At 39.4% G+C, this 22896-nt stretch overlaps 1 protein-coding gene across 7 annotated transcripts in view; it reads left to right on the top strand.

The window, feature by feature from the left end:
* The window catches only part of LOC129355366 (rho GTPase-activating protein 21-like), a 114890-nt gene that overhangs the window by 69907 nt on the left and 22087 nt on the right, over positions 1–22896 (top strand). For all 7 annotated transcript variants that reach the window (XM_055024895.1, XM_055024894.1, XM_055024896.1 and 4 more), the window contains exons 8-13: positions 8475–8583; positions 9651–9690; positions 9763–9900; positions 11479–11787; positions 11867–11919; positions 17375–17425. In XM_055024895.1, coding sequence (XP_054880870.1) covers positions 8475–8583; positions 9651–9690; positions 9763–9900; positions 11479–11787; positions 11867–11919; positions 17375–17425 — 700 coding nt within the window. The remainder of the gene's footprint in view (positions 1–8474; positions 8584–9650; positions 9691–9762; positions 9901–11478; positions 11788–11866; positions 11920–17374; positions 17426–22896) is intronic.

Here is a 22896-nt window from a genome sequence, read left to right as displayed (position 1 = left end):
GCCTCCTCTCTGTGGTCCTACAATCAGAGCCAGGAAGAGGGCATTAGCATGGTCTGTCACACTTTTGTTTGCTCTGCAGGGAAATAATTCAGTTACAGCAAAACTGTTAATCCACCATCATTTATGGTAGGCTCCGTTGTGGAAGACGTGTAGTGAAACAGAGAGCAAAGCATGGGCAACACATACACAAGGATGATAGACAGCATTAAGACCTTATTCCTTGCTCTAATTTTTTTGTCTCTGACTGAGAAGTGTATAATTGGTGGCAGTTCGACTACAGGGGAGGAGGCAGAGGGGTGCATTTTTTTTGCACATATTATCAGTCTCATATTATACTCTCAGGGAAAAACACTGTTTGAAAAAGCTTTTAAGTAGAAAAGCTATGAAAACCAACCTGGACTTAATGTAAAGGAGTACCATGGATACCATATTGATTTGGTTTCTAGTCAGTTTGCTCTTGGTTGGGAAGGTTCACAGCTGTTTCATGTTGTCTTTCTTTCTATTAATAGTAACTTGTCAGGAAATAAGCAATTTTCCCTTGAGGATCAATAAAGTATATATATTGTGTTTTCTATTCTATTTCTATAGACAGTTGTTACTGTTTTCACTTGAGTCCCAAAGCCTTAGCATAGGCCTTGTAAAACCTTTTCAGACTGATATTTGTCAGCTTTTTTAATCAGTTCTTATATTTCTTTAGCTTGGTGAACGATGTGTTACTTTTTGGGACTCTTCTTTTTTGTCAAACATCTTGTACGTAATATATACTGCTCAAAAAAATAAAGGGAACACTCAAACAACACAATATAACCCCAAGTAAATCAAACTTCTGTGAAATAAAACTGTCCACTTAGAAAGCAACACTGATTGACAATCAATATCACCTGCTGTTGTGCAAATGGAATAGACAACAGGTGGAAATTATTTTCATATTTATTTTATTCATTCAGATCTAGGATGTGTTATTTGAGTGTTCCCTTTATTTTTTGAGCAGTGTATTTTTTATTGTTCTCCTTTTACTTGTCTGGTAGCAGTGAATGAAATTACTTTCAGCTTTTCAAGCAATGTGGTTATCAAATTTGTTCACAATTTAACTATAAAACACTTTCCTTTTCCAACTGCCCAGGGTGTTTTGAATATTTAGATTTTCCTTTAAATACATAGTGCAGTTTGTACATTTTATTTATACTCAGGTTATTTTGTTAAATACTAATGTTTTTTTACTTATCGGAAAGATTTAACTAACACTAATCAAAAATTTGTGTGGGAGTAAATATTTTTTCACAGCACTGTATAGATATTCAATTCCCCTTTACCTATGCAATACCAATTTCATAATATTCTTGAATTCCAGAAAATTAAACAACGGAAGGTGTCAAGATGCCGCCATCTTGACAAACAGGGTGTGCAGGATCATCATTTTCTCTGTGCTGATGATACCACCCACCAACTGATTCTCTCATGAGGCAATTAAAAGAAAAACATGCTCAGTTATTAACAGTTGTTTAAATAGTTCATGATCTTAACATGTTAGCAGGTTAATGCACCTCCTATCACAAATAAGAAACTGCTTCGAACAACCTCTGTGGTTTTTCATGTCTCTGCTCTGTCTTCTCAAACCCCAGTTGCTTGTGGCAGGCGGCCGCTTGTACTGAGACACAAATAAATGGGGTTCCTGTGAAATAGATCAGGAACTGAAGCAAACTAAAAAAGAAAACACAGAAGTAACAGAAATGACACACCCAATGACCAAACACAGACTTAGAAAGCAATACTGCTTTCTAAGTCTGTTTATTCAGTTTGAAAGTCTTCTTGTTCTGAAGCTTTTAGGGATGATTTCTGCTTCCATAGAAGCTTGCATTCATAGAAATTAAGCAAAACTCACATGTGTGTTTTCTGAGTCTGTGTTTGTGTGTGATTGTTCTCCTGTGTTGTTCACCTGTAAGGATGGGTATACAACACAGAGTTAGGGTCACACAGGTGTGCCTGTGTGACACAGTAGGCCCCATTGAGTCCAGCGGGGCGGGTGTCACGTTCAGCTCTGTGGCCCCGTCCTCCGTCTCTCCTCACCCCCGTCCGACTTCACTCTCAGCACTTCAGTGAGTCCCACTGACCGTCTAAAGAAATGTTATCCTGTTACTTTGGGTTAGCAGAATAAAAACACATTCAGCTTTCCAACACAGATGGTCCAGTTCATCCCCACATCAAAAAACACCTCACTGATCAGACTTCTGATAACAATATTAATACACTTATATAAATTTGTGTTTTAATTGTTCTTTCAAAATGTGACAATATACATCTGATAGTAATCCAGAGAATGAATATGGATAATGTGTTTCGTGCATGGCTAGTATCAGAAAGCGGATAAATACTTCTCTGCTCTTTTAAAAGGTGGATAATTTGCTCTTGACTTATTAACTACTTATTAATGGTTATGCAAGAAAATGAATCAGGTTCATTAATTAAACCTTTCTTGTTCAATCTCAAATCCATCAAAAAGAATCTGAAGGGTGAAATCCTCTTCTACAAAAGCAGTGAGAGGAACATGTAAACTCCACCCTATTTTTAGAATAGCATATTAATGTGCAATATGCATAGTGTTTTTGGCATAGGCCTTTATTGCTCATAAAAAATAATAAATTAATATCTTAGTAAACATTCTTGACTGGTTTAAAAAATAAATGTTACAGAGCAAAGACCATTTAGATTAAAACCCTTAACTCTTAATATTTCATCGATATCACCATATAGAAAAACACAAGAGGATATTATAACACAGGTATAGTGTAAAGTTCCAGAAAATGTCCCCAATGACTATTTTGGAAAACAATTAATAAGCACACATACAGAAAAATGCTATATTTAAAGACAGTCACTAAAGGAAACTTAATTAGTTTTCCAATAAAACTTTAAAAGTAATAGAAGGACTAAATATACACCAGATGACAAATTGTAAAGGTGGCCAAAATTAGGAGTCCTTTGGCTGCTGAACATGAGATACTTCAAAATGAATATTATTAAGTAGGTGTTGCCTGTTTAAATAATGGTGATGTTGCTGTTGCTCATTTTGATCTCTTCAGTCAAAACAGCTTGTATTTTACATTCTACACATATATCTGTTTACAAAATTTCTATTTTAGTACATTTTAGTACCCTTCAAATCAGAAATTGATGCTGCGCAGGCTACTAGGTAGTTACTACTCAAAGTACACTGGCGAGAAAATAGTCTCAAAATATCTGTGCGTGTGTGATACTGGATTTGTAATCTATGTAAGCATCTTTGTGTGTAACTTTTGGTAGTTGTATCAGTGAAACATCATTTGTAAACTGTAAAATAAAAATTGTGCGTAACTCAGGATACTTGTAGATATGTGGTCATATGCGTACACAAATATAAAAAAATTACGAATGCAAAATGAAAGTACACACAATTACAATTAAGCATTAAATTTCTACACACAACCTCAAATATTACTTCAACCTCACAAATCTGATAATTACAAATTCCTCCTTCTCCTATGCCTACAAATAGTGTAATAAAGACCACTTAACCCGAGATCAAGTCAAGACCAAGACTTTTAGGGTCTGAGACTAAGACCGATGGAAGCTGAGACCGAGTCAAGACCAAGACAACCGCCCTGCGCGACATGACACAATAAGATGTGAAACATGATCAAACTTGGTTCTCAAATTGATCTGAAAAATCCAAAGTCCCATTAAAACACCTAGATATTAAATATTTAGAACTGAAATAAATTTAACCAATATTATCAATTCAAACTCTTTGTTCTGCTTTGCTTCCATCTCTGTCCTACAGTCCGAGAAGGCCTCATGCCACATCCCTAAAAATGATAATGCCCTGGGCGTTTGCCCATGTCGCTCATGTCTGAAACCACAGCTGTCTGCACCATTAAACATAGCAATTAAGGCAATGCTAATGGTAAACAACGCTCAGCTATGAACACTGACCAAAGAGTGTCAAGCAAGAAATAACCAAGCACAAGGCACGCACTGTGATCTTTGTCCCACTGCATGAACCAGGCAGCACACAGTGCTGTAATGTCTACCACCATGACAGGTGACAAAAACAATCTAAAGAGCAATGAGCATGTTGTGCGTGCTCTTCCATTCTTGTGTTTTATTATATTTGCTAATTAAATAAATATCAATGTATATAAATAAATAGAATAATAATGATAGCTACTGTGTAAGCAGAGCATTACAAGAACAAAGAACGGCTCTCACTGAGGCTCCAGTCCTGAATGTCTTGGAGTACTGCGAGCCAGATAAAGGGGGAGGTGATGGGTGGAGAGTTTGATACTTGTAAATAAAAAACATAATTAGTAAGTCACGTTATTGCTTAGATTTGAATTGGTATGTTTTGCATCCAGTGAAAACAAAGATGTTGAGAAATAAACTGGACAATATGGTGGGAATTGCTATGCTGGTTAATGTTGTAGTACTCTAGACCAAGTCTGGTCTCGTGTACTACAACACGACCTACAAATGTTAAATTTGTTGGTAGTTGTCTCTGACATAGCCAGCTGCTGTCTGTGAAAGGTTACATTGTGTCACTGTGCAACTTTGGTTGCAACATCCTGAAGCCCTTATCTGGAGATTTCAATCATGTCACCCTGAATTCCATTCTGGATGCTTTTCACTAGATTGCCAGCTGTCCCACTACAAAAAACAGGTTAATTGACTTATTGTACACTATCATAAAAGGCTGTTGCTCTTCCACCACTGGGCAAGTCAGACCACAACCTTGTGTACAGACAGCCCCAGTACACGTCCAAAGGCAGGGTGTCTCCAATCGCTCCATCAGAAGATGGACTCCTATGTACTGTTGTTTAGAGCATCATCTCTTCTGCCATGATCTTCTGGGGCTGCAGCATCATAGCCAAGAACTAAAAAGGCTCAATAGCTTGATAAAGAAGGCTGATTCTTTTCTGGGGATGACTGTAAAACCTCTGGAGATGATCATGCAATGAAAGATTCTTCATAGATCAATAAAATTATAGACAATTCTGACAATCCTCTTCACGAGACTGTCTTGGGAAGGTAGTGACTGATTCAGTCAGAACAGACTGGTGCAGAAGATCTTTCCTGCCAACAGCCATCACCATCTTCAATAACTCTTTGAAGAATCTAAATTGAGTTACAACATTTAATTTCCCTTAAATTATTGATTTAATAAAGTATTTTTGAATTTGGATTTGAATTTGAATAACTTTTTCAATAGGTTTAGCTATTATGCTACACCCACCACCATCACTACATTTTCTCTACCCCAGTGCTCCAGTGCATTTTCCTCCTTGCCAGCAGATGCAGTCATTCCACCATCATGGCTTTCTCTCTTTCTCCACACAGCCTCTTTCATGCCTTACGGCTGATCAGATGCGGGCAGAATTGAGGAAGCTTCGACCCCGAAAAGCTGCAGGATAGAGTATCCCCTCAGATTCTCAAGATCTGTGCTGTTGAGCTTGGGTCACCATTACAAGTCTTCAACTTGAGCCTGCAACTTGGAAGCACGTCCACACTCAGGGACAGGAATGTTGCATGATTTCTTCCACAAAAGGACCTAAAAAGAACGTATGCCACATCAGACTGGTGGCATACGTCACATCTGAAGACTCTGGAGTTGCTCTTCCTCAACCATCTCAGAATGCACATAAAGAATGCTGAAGATCCCTAGCACTTTGGCTACCGGGGAGAGGCTGGAGTGGAAGATGCCATTACCTACCTCCTACATCGAGCCCACTCGCATCTGGACAAGAAAAGTGGCACCGTCACAATTCTATGCCTGGATTTTTCGAGTGCCCTTATTACAATCCAGCCCTCTCCACTTCTGAAAAAACTTACCAGAATGAGAGTGGACTCCTGCCTGGATTTCCAGCTACAGACAGACCACAGTAGTCAAGATCACAGACCACAGTAGTCAAGATGAATAACATCATATCTGAAATTGTCCCAGGGTCTGCAACACTGGGACCCCACAGGGGGAGGTGCTGTCACCAATCCTCTTCAACCTGTACATTTTACACTTGTGTTACAACGCTGAATCATGTCCAGATGTACGGCAATGACACTCACATCATGGGGTGCATCAAAGACAAAGTGACAAACTTTGTTGTCTATTGCCATAGAAACAGCCTGCAGCTAAACATATCCAAGATGAAGGAAGTGGTTATTGACTTCAGGATCAGCTGGTCCACGACCAGTTTGGCTAGAAGGGCAGGAGGTGGAGGTAGTGCAGACCTATAAATATCTTGGTCTGTGGCTGGACAAGAAGCTAGACAGGACAAGCAACACAAAGCAGCTCTATAAGACGGGGAGCCTGAGATCCTTTAACATCTGTGGAAAGCTGCTGGGGTTGTTTTACCAGTCTGTTGTCGCCAGCATTTTGTTATACACTGTGATGTGCTGGTGTGGTAGGATCTCTAAGGCAGACTATATGAAGGAATTTAAAGGTGCTAAATTCACGGAATATATCAATAAAGAAATACACGGGACTCAAATTCTTTCTGCTCATAGCCAAAAACGGAAAGAGATTTAATGCACATCTGCAGAACCAAAACATCCCATTTACATTGTTACAGAAATCCAAAATCCCTTGACTTCTGCTTCTGACATCAGTTTCCCAGCTCTACTGGTGTGTATTGGGAAGCTTTGTTCCTCCCCTTCATTTGCGTAGCAATTCTGGCTCCGTTTTACACTGGATGTGTATTTGGAAATTCCGAGAAAATTTAATTTCTGGAATTAAATCTCCTCCATCAGAAGAACTATTAGTCAAATTGTTTCTTGTACAACAGCTTAAAATGAACATCTTTGGTTGTTATTCCACATCTCTCCAATTTTGAATTCCTTCCTGACTTCTAGGTCAGATTGACCCAGTCCATTTGACACAGTACATTTCTTTGAGGTTAAAACATACCTTAGTGCGAATCAACCAATCAATATAATTTTTAACAATTAATATAATTACATTCCTCTACAACCACTCCAAGCAGAGGTTGGCACACCCACTGAGCCAACCTCTGAGTTCAGTCAGAAGCTGGCTGCCATTCTGCCTCTGGCAACAGTGGCAGAGAGTAGAACATTGCAGAAACTCGAGGCTATTATGGTCAATACCAGCCACCCTCTGCATACTGTTATCAGCAACCAAGAAATAAGGTTCAGTAGGGGACTGCTTCTTCCAAAATACAGGGCCAACAAACTGAGGAACTCCTTTGTCTCTCGTGCAACGAAACTTTTCACTCCTTGGACGGAGTGCTAACAGGAGTGTAACAGAAACAGAGGATCTATAGTATTGGTCTATTAATGTATTCAAAAACAAACAAAAAAGATTTATTTGATGAATGGGTGCTGTGTGGGAGACAGGAACTGCAATTTCCCTGAGGGAAAATGCTAAAGGGATAAATAAGGTGTCTGTCATTGTTTCCCTCCTGTTCTCTCCTTTATCAACTCTAGACTGATTAAGCACTAAGCGCATGCAGAAGTAATATGAATGTTTTTCCATATCTATTTTGAAACCAGAAAGGAGCAAAACATTCAACTTTTCAAACCCTTTGTAAGCCCTGTAGTCAGATGCCTAGGTTCAGAAGTTTACTTAAATATTCTTGGCAGGGGAAAACTCAAGATTCCTCGCTCCTTAATCTTCCACAAATTCCGAGTTTTAACTGACCTAAGTAAATTTATCACAACAACGTCATCGTTATAAGCATTGATAATCACAGGAGTCCTTGAAATAGAACAATAGGTGTCTTATCCAATGTCACTCGGAGGCTTTTTCAGCAGAGTGGTCAGAATAGTGAAATGTTTGTGTATGAATAATAATATTCATGGTCAGTTTCTTTATGCTATAATAATTATCTGCTGAACAAAGCTGTTTGGAAAAATGAAACTGAACTGAAGTGAACATTTTATTGCTAAAGTAATCTACCACAAATTCAATGAAAATTTTAATTGAAATAAATTTAACTGAAATAATTTTGGGCTGCACAGTGGCGCAGTGGGTAGCGCTGTTGCCTTGCAGCAAGAAGGTCCTGGGTTCGATTCCCGGGGTCTTTCTGCATGGAGTTTGCATGTTCTCCCTGTGCATGGTGGGTTCTCTCCGGGTTCTCCGGCTTCCTCCCACAGTCCAAAAACATGACCGTCAGGTTAATTGGCCTTCCCAAATTCTCCCTAGGTGTGAGTGTGTGTGCATGGTTGTTTGTCCTGTTTGTCTCTGTGTTGCCCTGCGACAGACTGGCGACCTGTCCAGGGTGTACCCTGCCTCTCGCCCGGAACGTAGCTGGAGATAGGCAGCAACACCGTTAGGGAGAAGGGTGCTCAGAAAATGGATGGATGGATGGATATTTTTTTTTTCTTGGAAAACATTCAGAGATCACGGTTGATGTAAACAGGTGCTATAGTACTTGTCTTTGTAACTGGTGTTGTATAAATAAACTGAATTGTACTTTTTGTCTCTGTAGGAAGCTTTAAAAGTCGCCGCTCCTCTTACCTGCTGGCCATCACCACTGAGCGATCCAAGTCCTGCGATGAAGGACTCAACACTTACAGAGATGAGAGCCGAGTCTTCTCGTGAGTTACAAGCTTAAAAACTGAGACACTAAGAATAGAAAGTCCATCTTCCTGCAACTAAGACTGGTAACCCCTACCTGCATTTTTTGTATCTTCAGGAAAGGGCATTGTATACTACAACATGCTACTGATCAAGAAACATACATTATAAGGGCAAAAGTATTTACTCACACATCCAAATGACCAGAAACACGTGTTCCAATCACTTCCATGGCCTCAGGTGTATAAAATTAAGCACCTAGACATGCAGACTGTTTTAGAATGGGTCGCTCTCAGGAGCTCAGTGAATTCGAGTGTGGAACTGTGGCAGGATGTGCATCAAAATCCAGTGGTGAAATTTTCTCGCTCCTTAATTTTCCACAAATGAAAGGTGTTTGGGAACAACAGCAACTCAGTCAGAAAGTGGTAGGCCACGTAAACTGATAGACCGGGGACGATGCACATAGCGTAAAGAGGTCACCAACTGTCTGCAGTCAATCTCTACAGACCCCCAAACTTCATGTGGCCTTGAGATTAGCTCAAGAACAGTGTGCAGAGCTTCATGGAATGGGTTTCCATGTTGGAGCAACTGCATCCAAGCCATACATCACCAAATGCAATGTAAAGATTCGGATACAGTGGTGTAAAGCACGCCACCACTGGACTATAGAGCACTGGAGGTGCATTTCGTGGGTGACAAATCTGGCAATCTGATGGACGAGTCTGGGTTTGGTGGTTGCCAGGAGAATGGTACTTCTCTGACTGAATTTTGCTAAGTGAAAAGTTTGGTGGAGGGAGTATTATGCTGTAGCGTTCTTCAGGAGCTGGGCTTTTCCCTTTGTTCCAACGAAAGGAACTCTGAATGCTTCAGTATACCAAGACATTTTGGACATTTCCATGCTCCCAACTTTGTGGAAACAATTTGGAACTACCCCCTTCCTTTTCCACCATGACTGATCTCTGTGGTACGAGTTAAGTTCTTAAATTCTCCGTGACACTTAAAGATAAATAGTTTAGGTAAATTTTATTAGATTTTTTACTGATTTATGTTTAATTCAAAGTGTTTTTGTCTTTTATCTGTTGAACAGTAAATTACCAAAGAGGGTCAAGAGCTTTTTCACTGATGGGGTGAGTTATTGTAACCACCTGTAGTAACTAGGATGGATGACAACATTAAAACTCTTAACCTGTAATGTCAAGTCTTTGGACAGTTTACAAGCCCAGAAGGACCACTGCTTGAAGCGCCACTCCACATCAGAGCTGGGTGTCATCACCTTTAGTGACGTCCGCAAGGAGGGCTGGCTACACTACAAACAAATCCTCACAGAGAAGGGGAAGGTAAGCGGTCCATCTATTTTCAGGCAGTTTGTTTTTTCGTTTGAAATTAAAAAACAAAAATAGACTTATTTTGTTTTTTGTTTATTAAACCAAAATCGGATAACGTCTCAGCTCGGCTCGTTATCCAATTTCCCATTTAGTGCACAAAACAAAAATGGACAAAACAGATAACGAGTGCTGATTTTCCATTGTCATGATTGAATTTTTTGACAAGTGGTCTGACCTGGTAGTTCTCTCTGGATCAGTGAGAACTTCCAGGTTCTCTACATAGGGTCTTTATTCTGTTCTGGTTTAAAATTATGCTGAAACTGCGACCAAAACATTCTGCCAGTCATTCAAACCCTATAGTGTAAGTGTTTCTTTTCTGAATAGCGTCAGCATACTAATTATACTCCGTTATGTCATGAACAAGCATGAAGAAAGGACTGATTATCCAAAATATTCAACAAAAATTTAGCTATTTCCACCAGGTAGGAAATGTTTGAAATATTGTGCCCATTAGATTATTAAAAGCTTGATTAAATAGATGTTTGCCTACAGAAGAGGATTTGGAAAAGAAAAAACGTCATCATTAAAACTTCAATCTCAGAATTTGGACTTTGAAAAAAAAAATAAAGAATTATATTATATAAAGCTTTAACTGGATGCTTTATTTTTAATACTTACAATATACCAGCCATATTTAATCTTATCAGATTGTAAACTCAAATTTTACAAAATGAACACAGACAAAAAGTACACAGAGGTCATCATCCGATTTCTCATTTTGGTTTAATGAACAAAACAAAAAAAGTCTATTTGTGTTTTTTCATTTCCCTTGTAAAAACAAAGTGCCTGAAAATATATGGACAGGTAAGCTACCTGCTTACGTTTCGTATCTTAGTCTTATGTGCTCTTGTAGAACCTAATGTATATGTGGCTTTATGTACGTTTGGCAAGTCTTAATGCCTGCAGAATGACATATGTAATATATTTTCTGATGAAAACCTATCGCCATATTCAAACTTTTAATTCAAGTTTTGTCCTTTTGCACACACAAAGTAATGTTACTTTGTCAAGTAACATTACTTTACTTGATGAAGTTGATAGACTTCATCAACTTCATCTGAAATTGATGAAGTCTATTTTATCAACTTCAGATGAAATAGAACTTCATCTGAAGTTCTATTTGTACTTCAGATGATTGCTGGTCGCTCTGACAAATTTATTCAAATTACACAAAAAAAGAAAAAAGGATGGATTGTTGTACTTAATACTGACTCAGCTCTATGGTAAACTGGTGACCTGTCTAGGGTGACCCCACCTCTCGCCTGTTGAGACTGCTGGAGATGGTCACCTGGACCCCTTGCAATCCCAGCAGGGAAAAGCGTGTTAGAAAATGGATGGATGTAGTTTAACTCAGTTCAGCCCATGTCGTACAATCAGTCTATCAATCAATCAAATTTTATTTGTCTAGCACATTTCAGCAACAAGGTATTTCAAAGTGCTTTACATCATAACAAACACAAAAAGACAAAATCATGCAACATAGAATAAACAACACCTACTTTGACCATTTCTCTGTTGTTTTTACTGTAGAAGCCAGGAGGCAGCATGCGGCCTTGGAAACGTGTCTTCAGTGTGCTTCGCCATCACTCCCTTTTCCTTTACAAAGACAAGCGTGAAGCCTTGCTGCATGGCGCCAGGACAGGCAGCAGCCAGGATGAACATCCACTACTGAGTATTCGCGGCTGCCTGATTGACATTGCCTACAGTGAAACCAAACGAAAGCATACCCTGAGGCTAACCACGCAGGACTTCTGTGAGTACCTGCTGCAGGCTGAAGACCGGGATGACATGCTGGCGTGGATCAGGGTCATCAAAGACAACAGCAAATCAGATAATGAGGTTAGAAGGAAATCTAGTTGGTGCACTACAGGTTTCACAAACATATCCTGAAAACATTTAGGTTGTCCTTCTTTTCTAGGAGATTGGACAAGTTCTAATCAACAAGAAGCTGAATGACTACAGAAAACACAGGTCAGCGTGCTCCATTATATTTAGCCAAAAGTCTTCCTCATCTGTATTTCTAATCAAGTCCCTCCAGGCTGCAAGCTTGTCTCGAACTCTAATTTCATCTTCACTTTTTACCTGAAGCCTTAACCTCTATCACAGTCATCCATCTTTCTGTATGCTGGAGATGCACAGGTCAAAGGTCAGAAACCTTTGGGGCACAAAATGTATTCAGCAACTAAGGCTGATAACAGCATCATCCCTTCACATGGACACTTTGGAGAATCGAAATGCAGGCAAAAACTATGAGCATCAAACTTACCAGAGAGGAGGAGTGTGACCTTTTGTGAAAAATCTTTTATTAAAACTGAAGAGGAGGTGTTGTAGTAGCACACCCCCTTCACCTTTTATTCTCTCTATTTCTCCTTCTGAGAGGGTGAGCCAAGCTACCATTATTAGTTACACTTATCATAATCATATTTTGAGTTAATACAGGCTTTTTTTTCTGAAATGTTGTTATTCTGAATGAAAATTTGCAGGCATCCAGCTTGTTCAATAAGTTTTGCTCAATTTCCAATTTGTTTGTACATGGTTTCTGTCAGGTACACAAATAAACTTATAATCATTAACAAAATCTGTACTATATACTCAATCTTCTTCCATCAACTTTGAAACAGATCAGCCCAATAATGAGCAAACTAAATTAGACAACTTAGTAGCTTCGATAAAGTAGACAATTAACCCTAACCCTTAAACAATATCTCCATAAATCTACCATTAAGTTCTCCTCACATCTATTATGTAAACATTCAGTATCTGGAATAGAATTAGCTAAATACAATAGAACTTGATCATTAGTCATTTTAAACTACACATAAAAACACTTTAATATTGTTTAATTATGGGTTGCTGCACACACACAAAGCTATCTTGAGCAGCTTTAAACCACCTGAAACTGCTAAAAAGTCTGTTTAACTTCCTTGAGTCCTCATGAACTCAATTTCTGTGCTATCTCGCTGCTCTGGAAAGTCCCCGATTTTTGAGGCCTTCTTTTTCTTTTGTTTTTTTATTGGCAGATGGCAACCAACTTAAGGTGCATTTACCGCACCTACTTGACTGGAGTGTGGTCATCAATGATATTCTGAGGGAATTTAATAATACACACCTTAATGGTATGAAAATTCACATGTATACACATACACACCTACAAGCACACGCATACATATATACTTTCAAATACAATTCAATAACCTAGTGTTTTTTTAATCTAATTAATTGATTTCTAACAGAATTTAAAACATTGATAATAGAAAATCCTTTTTCTTCTCTATTCAGTAATGACTTTTTATGCTGACATTTCTCTGAATACTTAGATTCTAACAAGACATGTTCCACTATTTCTATCTGATTACAATAATTACAAATCCCAGTTTTATGTTTTCCTATTCTAAAAAGAGAACTATGATTTCCAATATGACCAATTATAAATCGAGATATAGCTGCCTCTTCTTTCCGCTTTCCATTCATACAACTATTAATTCCCACAGTCTTTTGAATTTTATATGTCTACCAGTATCATGTTTAACCCATTGTTTCTGCTAAACCTTAAGAATATATTTCCCCTCACTTTTTCTTAAAGGAATACTTATGTTAATATCCAATTTTAGGGACTGTTTAACTACTATATCTATTTCTTAATTTTCTTGTAAAAATACATGAGCAGGAATCCAGACAAATCGAATATACCTTTCCTCTTATGTAGCTGAACTAATAAGTCATATACTTATTAATAAATCCAATCTACAGGATTTGCCAGATCCATCCATCTTCTACTTGTTAGCCACCCTACAGAGGAAATCCATTTCAGCCGCTTGTATTCGAGATCTCGTTCTTTCGGCCATGACCCAAAGCTCATGACCATAGATGAGGGTGGGAACATAGATCGACTGGTAAATCGAGAGCTTCACTTTCTTCACCACAACGGACCACTTCAGGGCAGATGCTGCGCCAATCCGCCTGTTAATCTCCCACTCCCTTCTTCCCTCATTCATGAACAAGATCCCAAGATACTTGAACTCCTTCACTTGGGGCAGGACACCAAATCCTGTCCAGAAAGACATCTCAACAAATTAGTCACTTTTTCACATTTATTTTGAACTAATTCTATGTGCTGATTCCAAGTTAATTTTTCATCAATGATTACACCTTTTCACTTGTTCAAGTTTCTGATTATAAAGTTTTAAATTAACTTCCTTATGTCTTCCAGAAAAACAAATAACATGGGTCTTTGCAACTGATATTCTAAATCGCCCAAACTTCCACATAATGGCATCCTTCATTCTTTTCTGTAAAGAAAAGAATGAAGGATTTTCTGTAAAGAAAAGAATGACCAACTTCTTTTTGGACCAACTGCCTTTTTTATGTCAAAGACCACAGCTATCATCATTTCTTTATTAGGAAATAATTTTCCTTATTTTTGACTCAAACCACAGTTCTGTATTCATTATATGTCTCCCTTTACAAAAACTGCTTTGAAAAGGACAGAATCAATTTTTACTTTCAATAAAATATGACAATCTGTCTGTCACAATTTTCTCCATTAGCTTCCCTGAATGAGATGTAAGAGCTATAGGCCGATAGTTTGAAGTGTCTGTTGCATTTTTACCTGGCTTAAACACAGGAATTATAGCTGACTTTTTCCATGCCACAAGAATAATCCCTGTCTCGCAAATCAGATTAATTTTTTTTTAAAATAGCAATAAGGGATATATTATTTAAATGTTTAAGCATTATATAACAAATTCCACCTTTTCCTGGTATTGACTGGTTAGCATTAAAAATAGCTTTTTTTCAGCTCACACATAGTAAAAGGCATATCTAGGTCTTGATTTGAAACTATTCTCTGAACAATGACTCCTGGATTCTTAGCCAAAATCATCTCTTCATAACTCTTAATATCTTCAGATACATTTTCTGAATTATGCACTTTAATTAAAGTTTCTGCTAATAACTCTGCCTTTTCTTTATTACTAACAGCTATTTCCCCATTATATTCTAAAACAGGTCAAGAAAAGTTCTTCTTAACACCACAATTTTCTTAATAACTCTCCATACCTCAGATAACTTGGTTTCTCTTCCGATATAATTACAATACTGTCTCCAACATGTCTCCTTAACTGCTCTAATAGTCTTCCTATCTACACCCTGTGCTTTCTTATACTGAGTTAATGCCTCAAAGGTATGGTATCTATTATGAATTTGAAAGCTTTATTTTTTCCCCTTAGCAATACTACACTGCTCATTGCGCCATGGAATACATTTTTTATTTCCTCTTCCCCCTGTTTTAGAAATGGAAGTTCCAGCTGCATTTACAATAATAGACACAATCTTTGAGTTACATAACTCCACATCAGAAAACAAGTTTTCATTTTGTTTATCACACTGATTATTAACAAAATATTAAAATAATTCTCAATTAGCCCCAATTAGTCTCCATCTTGGAATCAGTACTTTCTCTTCTTTAACTACTTCAGAACCAACTTACGTAATGATAGGAAAATGATCACTACCCATTGAAGAATCACTCAGCACCAAGATGTAATTCTAGCTATTCCATCTGATACCAATGTTAAAGCTAAAACACTTTCTATATTTCTATTACAATCATATGTAGTAGGTCTTCCATCAATAACACAATTTAATTTAATTCAAGGCACTCTTCAATGCTCAATCCATTTGCATCTGTATTTAGATTTCCCCCCATACAGTCCTTCCTTCATTCTGTTCATTTACTCCATTAAGATCTTGAATGGTCAACTTCTTGCCAGAATTATATAGATGAATAACTGAAATCTGACCATTTCCTATGTAGATCTTAACAACTATTGATTCATAATAGTTGTTAAACACTTTATACCATCTTCCACAAAAGTTGCCACTCCTCCACCTCGCCTTTCCTTTCTGTAATTGGGGCTTAAGCCAAGTTTCTTGAATACAAATAAGATGAGGCTTGACAATCAAATCAGTTGACCATTGTTGACCATTACTAATTAGACTTCTTGCTTTCCATTGGAATATAAGAAAGGGTCACCACTGCATGGTTGAGGTTGAAAAAGTTGCATCTCATTTAGTTTCTCCTTAATTGATCCCAGGTAGCATTCTTGAATCACAAATCAATATTGTATTCGGCTTGTAAAATCTGAATGTCATTGCATTTTACTTATCTTCTTAAAAAAGCAAATATCATTGAGTTAGGGGATAAGAACTACAAATAGTGATTGCTGATTCTAATATGTGAGGTTTTAGTCTAGATAAAATTATAGTTCCATCTTCAAGTAAGTGGGATAGAATTTTGTCTTACATGGGCCATGATCTTACATTGGTCGATTCCAGTTTTCTCGCAGATTACTGATCTTTAAAAAGTCTGATCTGACGATTTTAATTTTAGCCAGTGCCATTTTTTAAAATGTCACTAAATATAGCAAAATAAGTCATTGGGTTGGTAACAGTGGGGTGACTATTGTTAACTGTACATATGGAGCCATTACCTGGTTGACCAGTCTATCAGTCAAATCCCTCTCACTGTAGAGCAGAAGAGGACAGTGGCTGATTTTTATGCCTTTACTGAGGGAGAAAAGATTGGGATAAGATTCACTTCACATCTGAATATCGGTCGATAACCGATCTCCAAAAATTAAGAAAATCAGCACAGATAAAATGGCTCGATTTTGCTTTGGTAGTAAAAATAGTGTCGAGGTTGTAAAATAGATGGTAAAATGTAGTAAATTCAACTCTAGGATTCCTGATAAACCCTGGGTATGTGCAAAGTTGGGCAAAAATCCGATCAACGGTTTTTGCATAGCAAATTTAGCAATTTTACAGTGCCACTGAGTAGTGGATGTTGATGAATACTAGCTAGACATAATCAATATTGTGATTAGTCAGTGGAACGAATTAAATTGTGAACTTTCCAAAATTATGGCCAAATCAAATTTGCACCTACATACATAGCAATGTTTAATTAGCTACTATGTTGTAATTGGGCAAAAACAAATCAAACATTTGCTGCAATAACTTTTTTCTTTCTTTCTTAGCATATTTTGCTAGGTTTGACTGGGCTCAGAGTTGATCTTAGAGGGCGAGATTGGGTTTGACTAATACAAAGTTTATGGCTCTCTGGTGAGAAATAATCCAGACCACAAACTTTTGCACAGTGATTCAATTGTTGAAGAATCTTTCTAGGAAACTTTTTCTGAAAGAACTGAAAGAAAAATAAGGTATTTCTACTTTCATATTAATTTCTAGATTCAACAATGGAAATCTCACCATAGGTGTTGCAGGTGGCTCCTTTAGCTAAGTTTCCATAAGTGACTGTCATGTTTGAGTTTAGGTTTTTAGCCATACGCAGAACACAGGAGACAGAGAATCAGTTAAAGATTATTTATTAAAAATAAAGAAAAATAATGGAGTGATTTGGTTCCAGGGGGGGCATTCCTGAAGAAGGCGGCTCAGTACGGAACAGCGAGAAGAGATGGTGAGTTCAAGCAAAATGGGAAATGGGAATTGTGAGAAGAATAAATCTGTTCTTACTTTTGGCAGAAATAATCTTGGTTTTGGGGGGTTTTGACTGCAGATTCCAGGTTGAACAATACTTGTCTGATCCAGGTTCCAGAAGTGCGGCAGGGCCGAGCGGAGTCCAGTGGCCTGGAGGCTGCGGTGGAGGGTGGACAGGTAAGTTCAGGTTTGACAATGACGGAGGAAGCGGTCCGACTGCCAGCGGGAGAAAACTGGAGAATCTTGAAATCCGACAGGAGAGGTGGAAGTGGGACTTGGCAACCAGTGGGTAACATCCACGGCATCATGAGAAAGGCTTAATCCAAAAGCGACAGCGGGAGTCTCTCAGGGAGGATCCAAAAAAAACGACACAATAGAAAACACTTGAAAAACACAGAGGACAACAGATAATTACGTAAAGAAAACTCAGAGGAATAAACTCAGAGGCAAGCTCCCAGGGGCTCAGTGTACCATGCTAGCGAAACACTCAGCCATCAAAGTGCTGGCAGTCTGCTTCTTTTCACCTCCACATGATGATGAGATCATAACCGACAGGTGTGCAGAACCACAGGCACACCTCTCCAGCTAGATAGCCTATGGTGCTATCTGGTAGACAACCAGTGAAGGCATGACCAGGACCAAAACAAAGAAAACAACGGGGAGAGAAAAAAGAAAAACTACAGAAAGCCTGGAACCCAACAGTACCCACCCTCAATGGTTGCCACCTGGCGGCCGAGAAGAACTGGAAGGGAGCGACGAACGGTAATTGTCAATAAGCAAAGGATCAAGGATAAAGGATCCAAGGACCCAGGAACGGTCCTCCGGTCTGTAGCCCTCCCAGTTGATGAAGTATCGCCACCTGCAACCCTGCTGATGGGAATTTACAATCCAGTGGACAGAATAGTCCACCTAGCACATAACATCTGCTAGGTGCTAGGTGCTTGTTCGACAGTGTTGTTGAGAGCATTGATGTTGGTTCTCCAGATGTTCTGACAGCAGCAGATGTGTGTTGAACTGAGGTTACGGCAATGTTGCTTTCTTCAGTGGAGCGTAATGGTGGTCGATAACCAAATATGCTTCAAAAGGAGACCAGTAGCAGCATATACATGAGAATTATGAGCGTATTCCACCCAGGGAAGAAATTGACTCCAGTCTGAGGGATTGGTGGAAGTGAAGCAATTGCCGGTAGACTCCAGCTCCTGGTTAATATGTCCTGTTTGTCCATTAGTGTTAGGTTTTTAGATAAATACAAATATAAATATTCAAGATTAGGAGACTATACAGGTTGATAAACCTTTGTTTGCCCGTGGGATCTGTATTTCTTTCATCTTTGAAGCAATGAGTCTGTCACTTTGGAGACGGATGGCCAGGGTGACACTTAGCCTGGTAGGAAGAATGGTTTGTTTGCATACAACCCAGAGTCTGAACATTGCTGTCTCTGGAACTGAACTTTGCTGATTCAGTTCCCGTCCCCCAGAGGGGGACAAGGGGACCACAGGTGCCAACCAGAGGGAAAGAGTTGACACCTAGCCAGAGAGTGGATCAAAGGCTAGATGTCCCAAGAAACTCTAGTTTTATGGACAACAAACAACTGTGACCTTGGGAGATGCAAAGACAGTACCTTGAGAATGTGTATTGTGTTTGCCACTCCTTCTATGCAAATGTTTGTAATTAAGCTACGCCTCAATGTAATAAAATATGCAGTTGCAGAGAAGCACGTTAGAACTGGTCTGGAGACAGAGACAACGGGATGTCTCTGGGCAGAGTTCTCTGTTCAACTGGAAGATTGCATAAGAAAATTTAACCGTCTCCCTGTGTCCTTATTAATGTACAGCAAGAGTGCTTGGTAATAGATCCAACAATTAGTCTGTGGGAGAAAACCATAGGTAAACATCACCTTCACGCCAAGTGCTGAGCAGAAGTTCTTCCATATCTGAAAGACGAATTGAGGTCCTCAATCTGATAAGATTTCGTGTGGGATACTGTGGAGACGAAAAACATGTTTGATGAGCAGTCTAGAAAGTTGTGGGTTGTTTCCTGAGTGGAATCAGATGACAAGCTTTGGAGAAACGGTCAATATCAGTGAAAATGGTGGTCAAAACATGGGCAAGCCAGTATCAAAATTGATGGAAATGTGGGACCAGGGTCGTTTGGGAATGGGTAATGGTTGGAGGAGGATGGTTTATTTCTGGAGCAGATAGTACAGGCTGGAACAAAATCCTTAACATCTTTATGAATGGATGGCCACCAGAATCTGCGGTTTATAAGGGCAATGGTGCAACTGATACCTGGGTGTCTGGAAAATCTGGATGAGTGAATCCATTGAATAAAGCAGGCTCAAACAGTTGATGGAATATAGATCTTATGTGGCAGACAGGAGTCAGGGACTGGTTCAGATTGCTGTGCCTGCTTGATGAGATCTTCTATTTCCCAAGTAACCGCAACAACAGTGCAACTTGGAGACAAAATGGTGGCAGGATTCTTCTCTGAATCATCTGGGGAATATAGGCAAGATAGGGTATCAGGTTCTATGTTACGGGAACCTGGGCGGTAAGAAATGCACAGGTTAATTCTGGAAAAGAAGAGAGACCAACGGGATTATAGCGGATTGTGCAGTCATGGCCAAAAGTTTTGAGAATGATTCAAATGTCAATATTTACAAAGTCTACTGCTTCAGTTTTTATAACAGCAATTTGCATATACTCCAGAATGTTATAAAGAGTGATCAGTGTAACAGCAATTAATTGCAAAGTCAATATTTGCAGAGACAATGAACTTTATTCCCCAAAACACATTTCAACTTCATTGCAGCCCTGCCTTAAAAGGACCACTAACATCGTTTCAGTGATTGCTCCATTAACACAGGTGTGGGTGGTGATGAGGACAGGGCTGGAGATCAATCTGTCATGATTAAGTAAGAAAGACACCACTGGACATTTTGAAAAGAGGCTGATGCTTGGCATCATTGTTTCCCTTCTGTGAACCATGGTTATCTCTAAAGAAACATGTGCAGTCATCATTGCACTGCACAAAAATGGCCTAACAGGAAATAGAATCACAACTAGAAAGATTGCACCTCAGTCAACAATCTATTGCATCATCAAGAACTTCATGGAGAGAGGTTCCATTGTTGCCAAAAAGGCTTTAATGGAACCTCTCTCAAAGACCAGCAAGCACCAGGACCATCTCTTAAAAGTGTTTCAGCTGTGGGATCGGGCTACCAGCAGTGCAGAGCTTGCTCAGGAATGGCAGCAGGCAGGTGTGAGTGCATCTGCACACACTGTGAGGCAGAGACTCTTGGAGCAAGGCCTGGTCTTAAGGAGGGCAGCAAAGAAGCCACTTTTCTCCAGGAAAAACATCAGGGACAGACTGATATTCTGCAAAAGGTACAGGACTGCTGAGGACTGGGGTAAAGTCATTTTCTCTGATGAATCCCCTTTCCGATTGTTTGGAACATCTGGAAAACGGCTTGTTCGGAGAAGACGAGGTGAGCGCTACCACCAGTCTTGTCTCATGCCAACTGTAAAGCATCCTGAAACCATTCATGTGTGGGGTTGCTTCTCAGCTAAGGGAGTCGGCTCTCTCACAGTCTTACCTAAAAACACATCCATGAATAAAGAATGGTACCAGAATGCCCTCCGAGAGCAACTTCTCCCAACCATCCAAGAGCAGTTTGGTGATGAACAATGACTTTTCCAGCATGATGGCTCCATCATGCTGCCATAAAGCAAAGGTTATATCTAACTGGCTCAGGGAACAAAACATAGAGATTTTAGGCCCATGGCCTGGAAACTCCCCTGATCTTAATCCCATTGAAAACTTGTGGTCAATCATCAAGAGACGGGTGGACAAACGAAAACCTAAGAATTCTGACAAAATGCAAGCATTGATTGTGCAAGAATTTACTTCTATCAGTCAGGATTTGGTCCAGAAGTTGATTGAGAGCATGCCAGGGAGAGTTGCAGAGGTCCTGAAGAAGAGGGGTCAACACTGGAAATATTAACTTGCTGCATTAACTCATTCAAACTGTCAATAAGAGCTTTTGTTACTCATGATATGATTGCAATTGTATTTATGTATGTGATGACAACATCTGACATACACACATGAAAACCAGAGAGTAGCAGATCATGAGAAAATATAACATTTGTGTCATTCTCAATACTTTTTGCCATGAATGTAGATACTACAGGTTCTTGTGGTCTGTCCAAACCAGCACGGGATGTTCAGTGCTCTCCAACCAGTGCCGCTACTCCTCTAAGACTAATTTTATGGCCAGAAACTCCTGGTCTCCCACATCATAGTTTCGTTCTGGGGGAGACAATCTGCAGGGAAAAAATGCACAGGGATTAGTTTTATTATCCGTCTCAGAAACTTGGGAAAGAACGGCTTCCACGCTGGTGTCTGATGCGTCAACTTCAACTATAAACTTCTTCCTGAGGGTTGGGTTGGATTAGCACAGGTGCATTGGAAAAAAGAGTCTTTAGTTTCTTAAAAGCTGCATCCACCTCCAGGGTCCAACTGAAAGTGGTCTTAGTCAAAGTGAGGGCTGTTAAGAGTAAGGCTGTCTGGCTGTGGTTGTGGATAAAGCAGGAATAGAAATGAACAAATCCGAGGAATCTTTGCTAATGTTTTCGTGTCTCAAGGGTTGGCCATTCCAACACTGCCTTAATCTTCTCCTCCGTCGGCGTTAGGGAACTCGCGGCTAAAGAGTCCTTGATATAATTCTCCATAGTTTCTCATTCGGGTTGGGAGATGTTATATAGGCGGCTAGTAGGTTCGTAGCGGTGCTCTGGGGAGAAAATCAATTGTGCTCTGGGGAGAAAATCAATTGGGATGTGAAGTGGTAGAGAGAGCTTTCTATTTACTGAAGATTGAAGCTAAATTGTGGTACTCGGACAGAATGGAACAGGCATGAGATCTGGAGGCAAAGCCTGCAGAGTAGATTTCTGTAGAAAATTCATTTGTTCAGTTAGGCGCTGGTTAGTCTCGACTAACTCATGAGCCTGAAGTAATGAATGTTGTTCTGTCAGTGTTCTTCTGATGGCATCTGCGGGGCTTGCCAGTGGGCCTGAGTGTTCTGTCATGTTTGGGTTTGGGTTTCTAGCCCACATGTAGAACACCAAAGGAGACAGAGAATCAGTTAAAAAATTAAGAAAAATAATGGAGTGGTTTGGTTCCAGGTGGGGGGAATTCTTGAAGATCCAGGTGGGGGGAATTCTTGAAGATGGCGGCTCACTACGGAACAGTGAGAAGAGTTGACGATTTCAAGAAAAATGGGAAACGGGAATTGCGAGAGGAATAAATCTGTTCTTACTTTTGGCAGAGATGATCTTGGTTTTGGGGGGTTTCGATTGCAGGTTCCGGGTTGTGTTCGGCTGAACAATACTCGTTTGATTCAGGTTTCAGAAGTGCGGCAGGGCTGAGCGGGGTCCAGTGGCCTGGAGGCTG

This window comes from Poeciliopsis prolifica, unplaced genomic scaffold, assembly GCF_027474105.1.
Source record: "Poeciliopsis prolifica strain line A6 unplaced genomic scaffold, Auburn_PproV2 SCAFFOLD132, whole genome shotgun sequence".
Lineage (NCBI taxonomy): Eukaryota > Metazoa > Chordata > Actinopteri > Cyprinodontiformes > Poeciliidae > Poeciliopsis > Poeciliopsis prolifica.
This window is presented reverse-complemented; position numbering and strand designations above follow the sequence as displayed.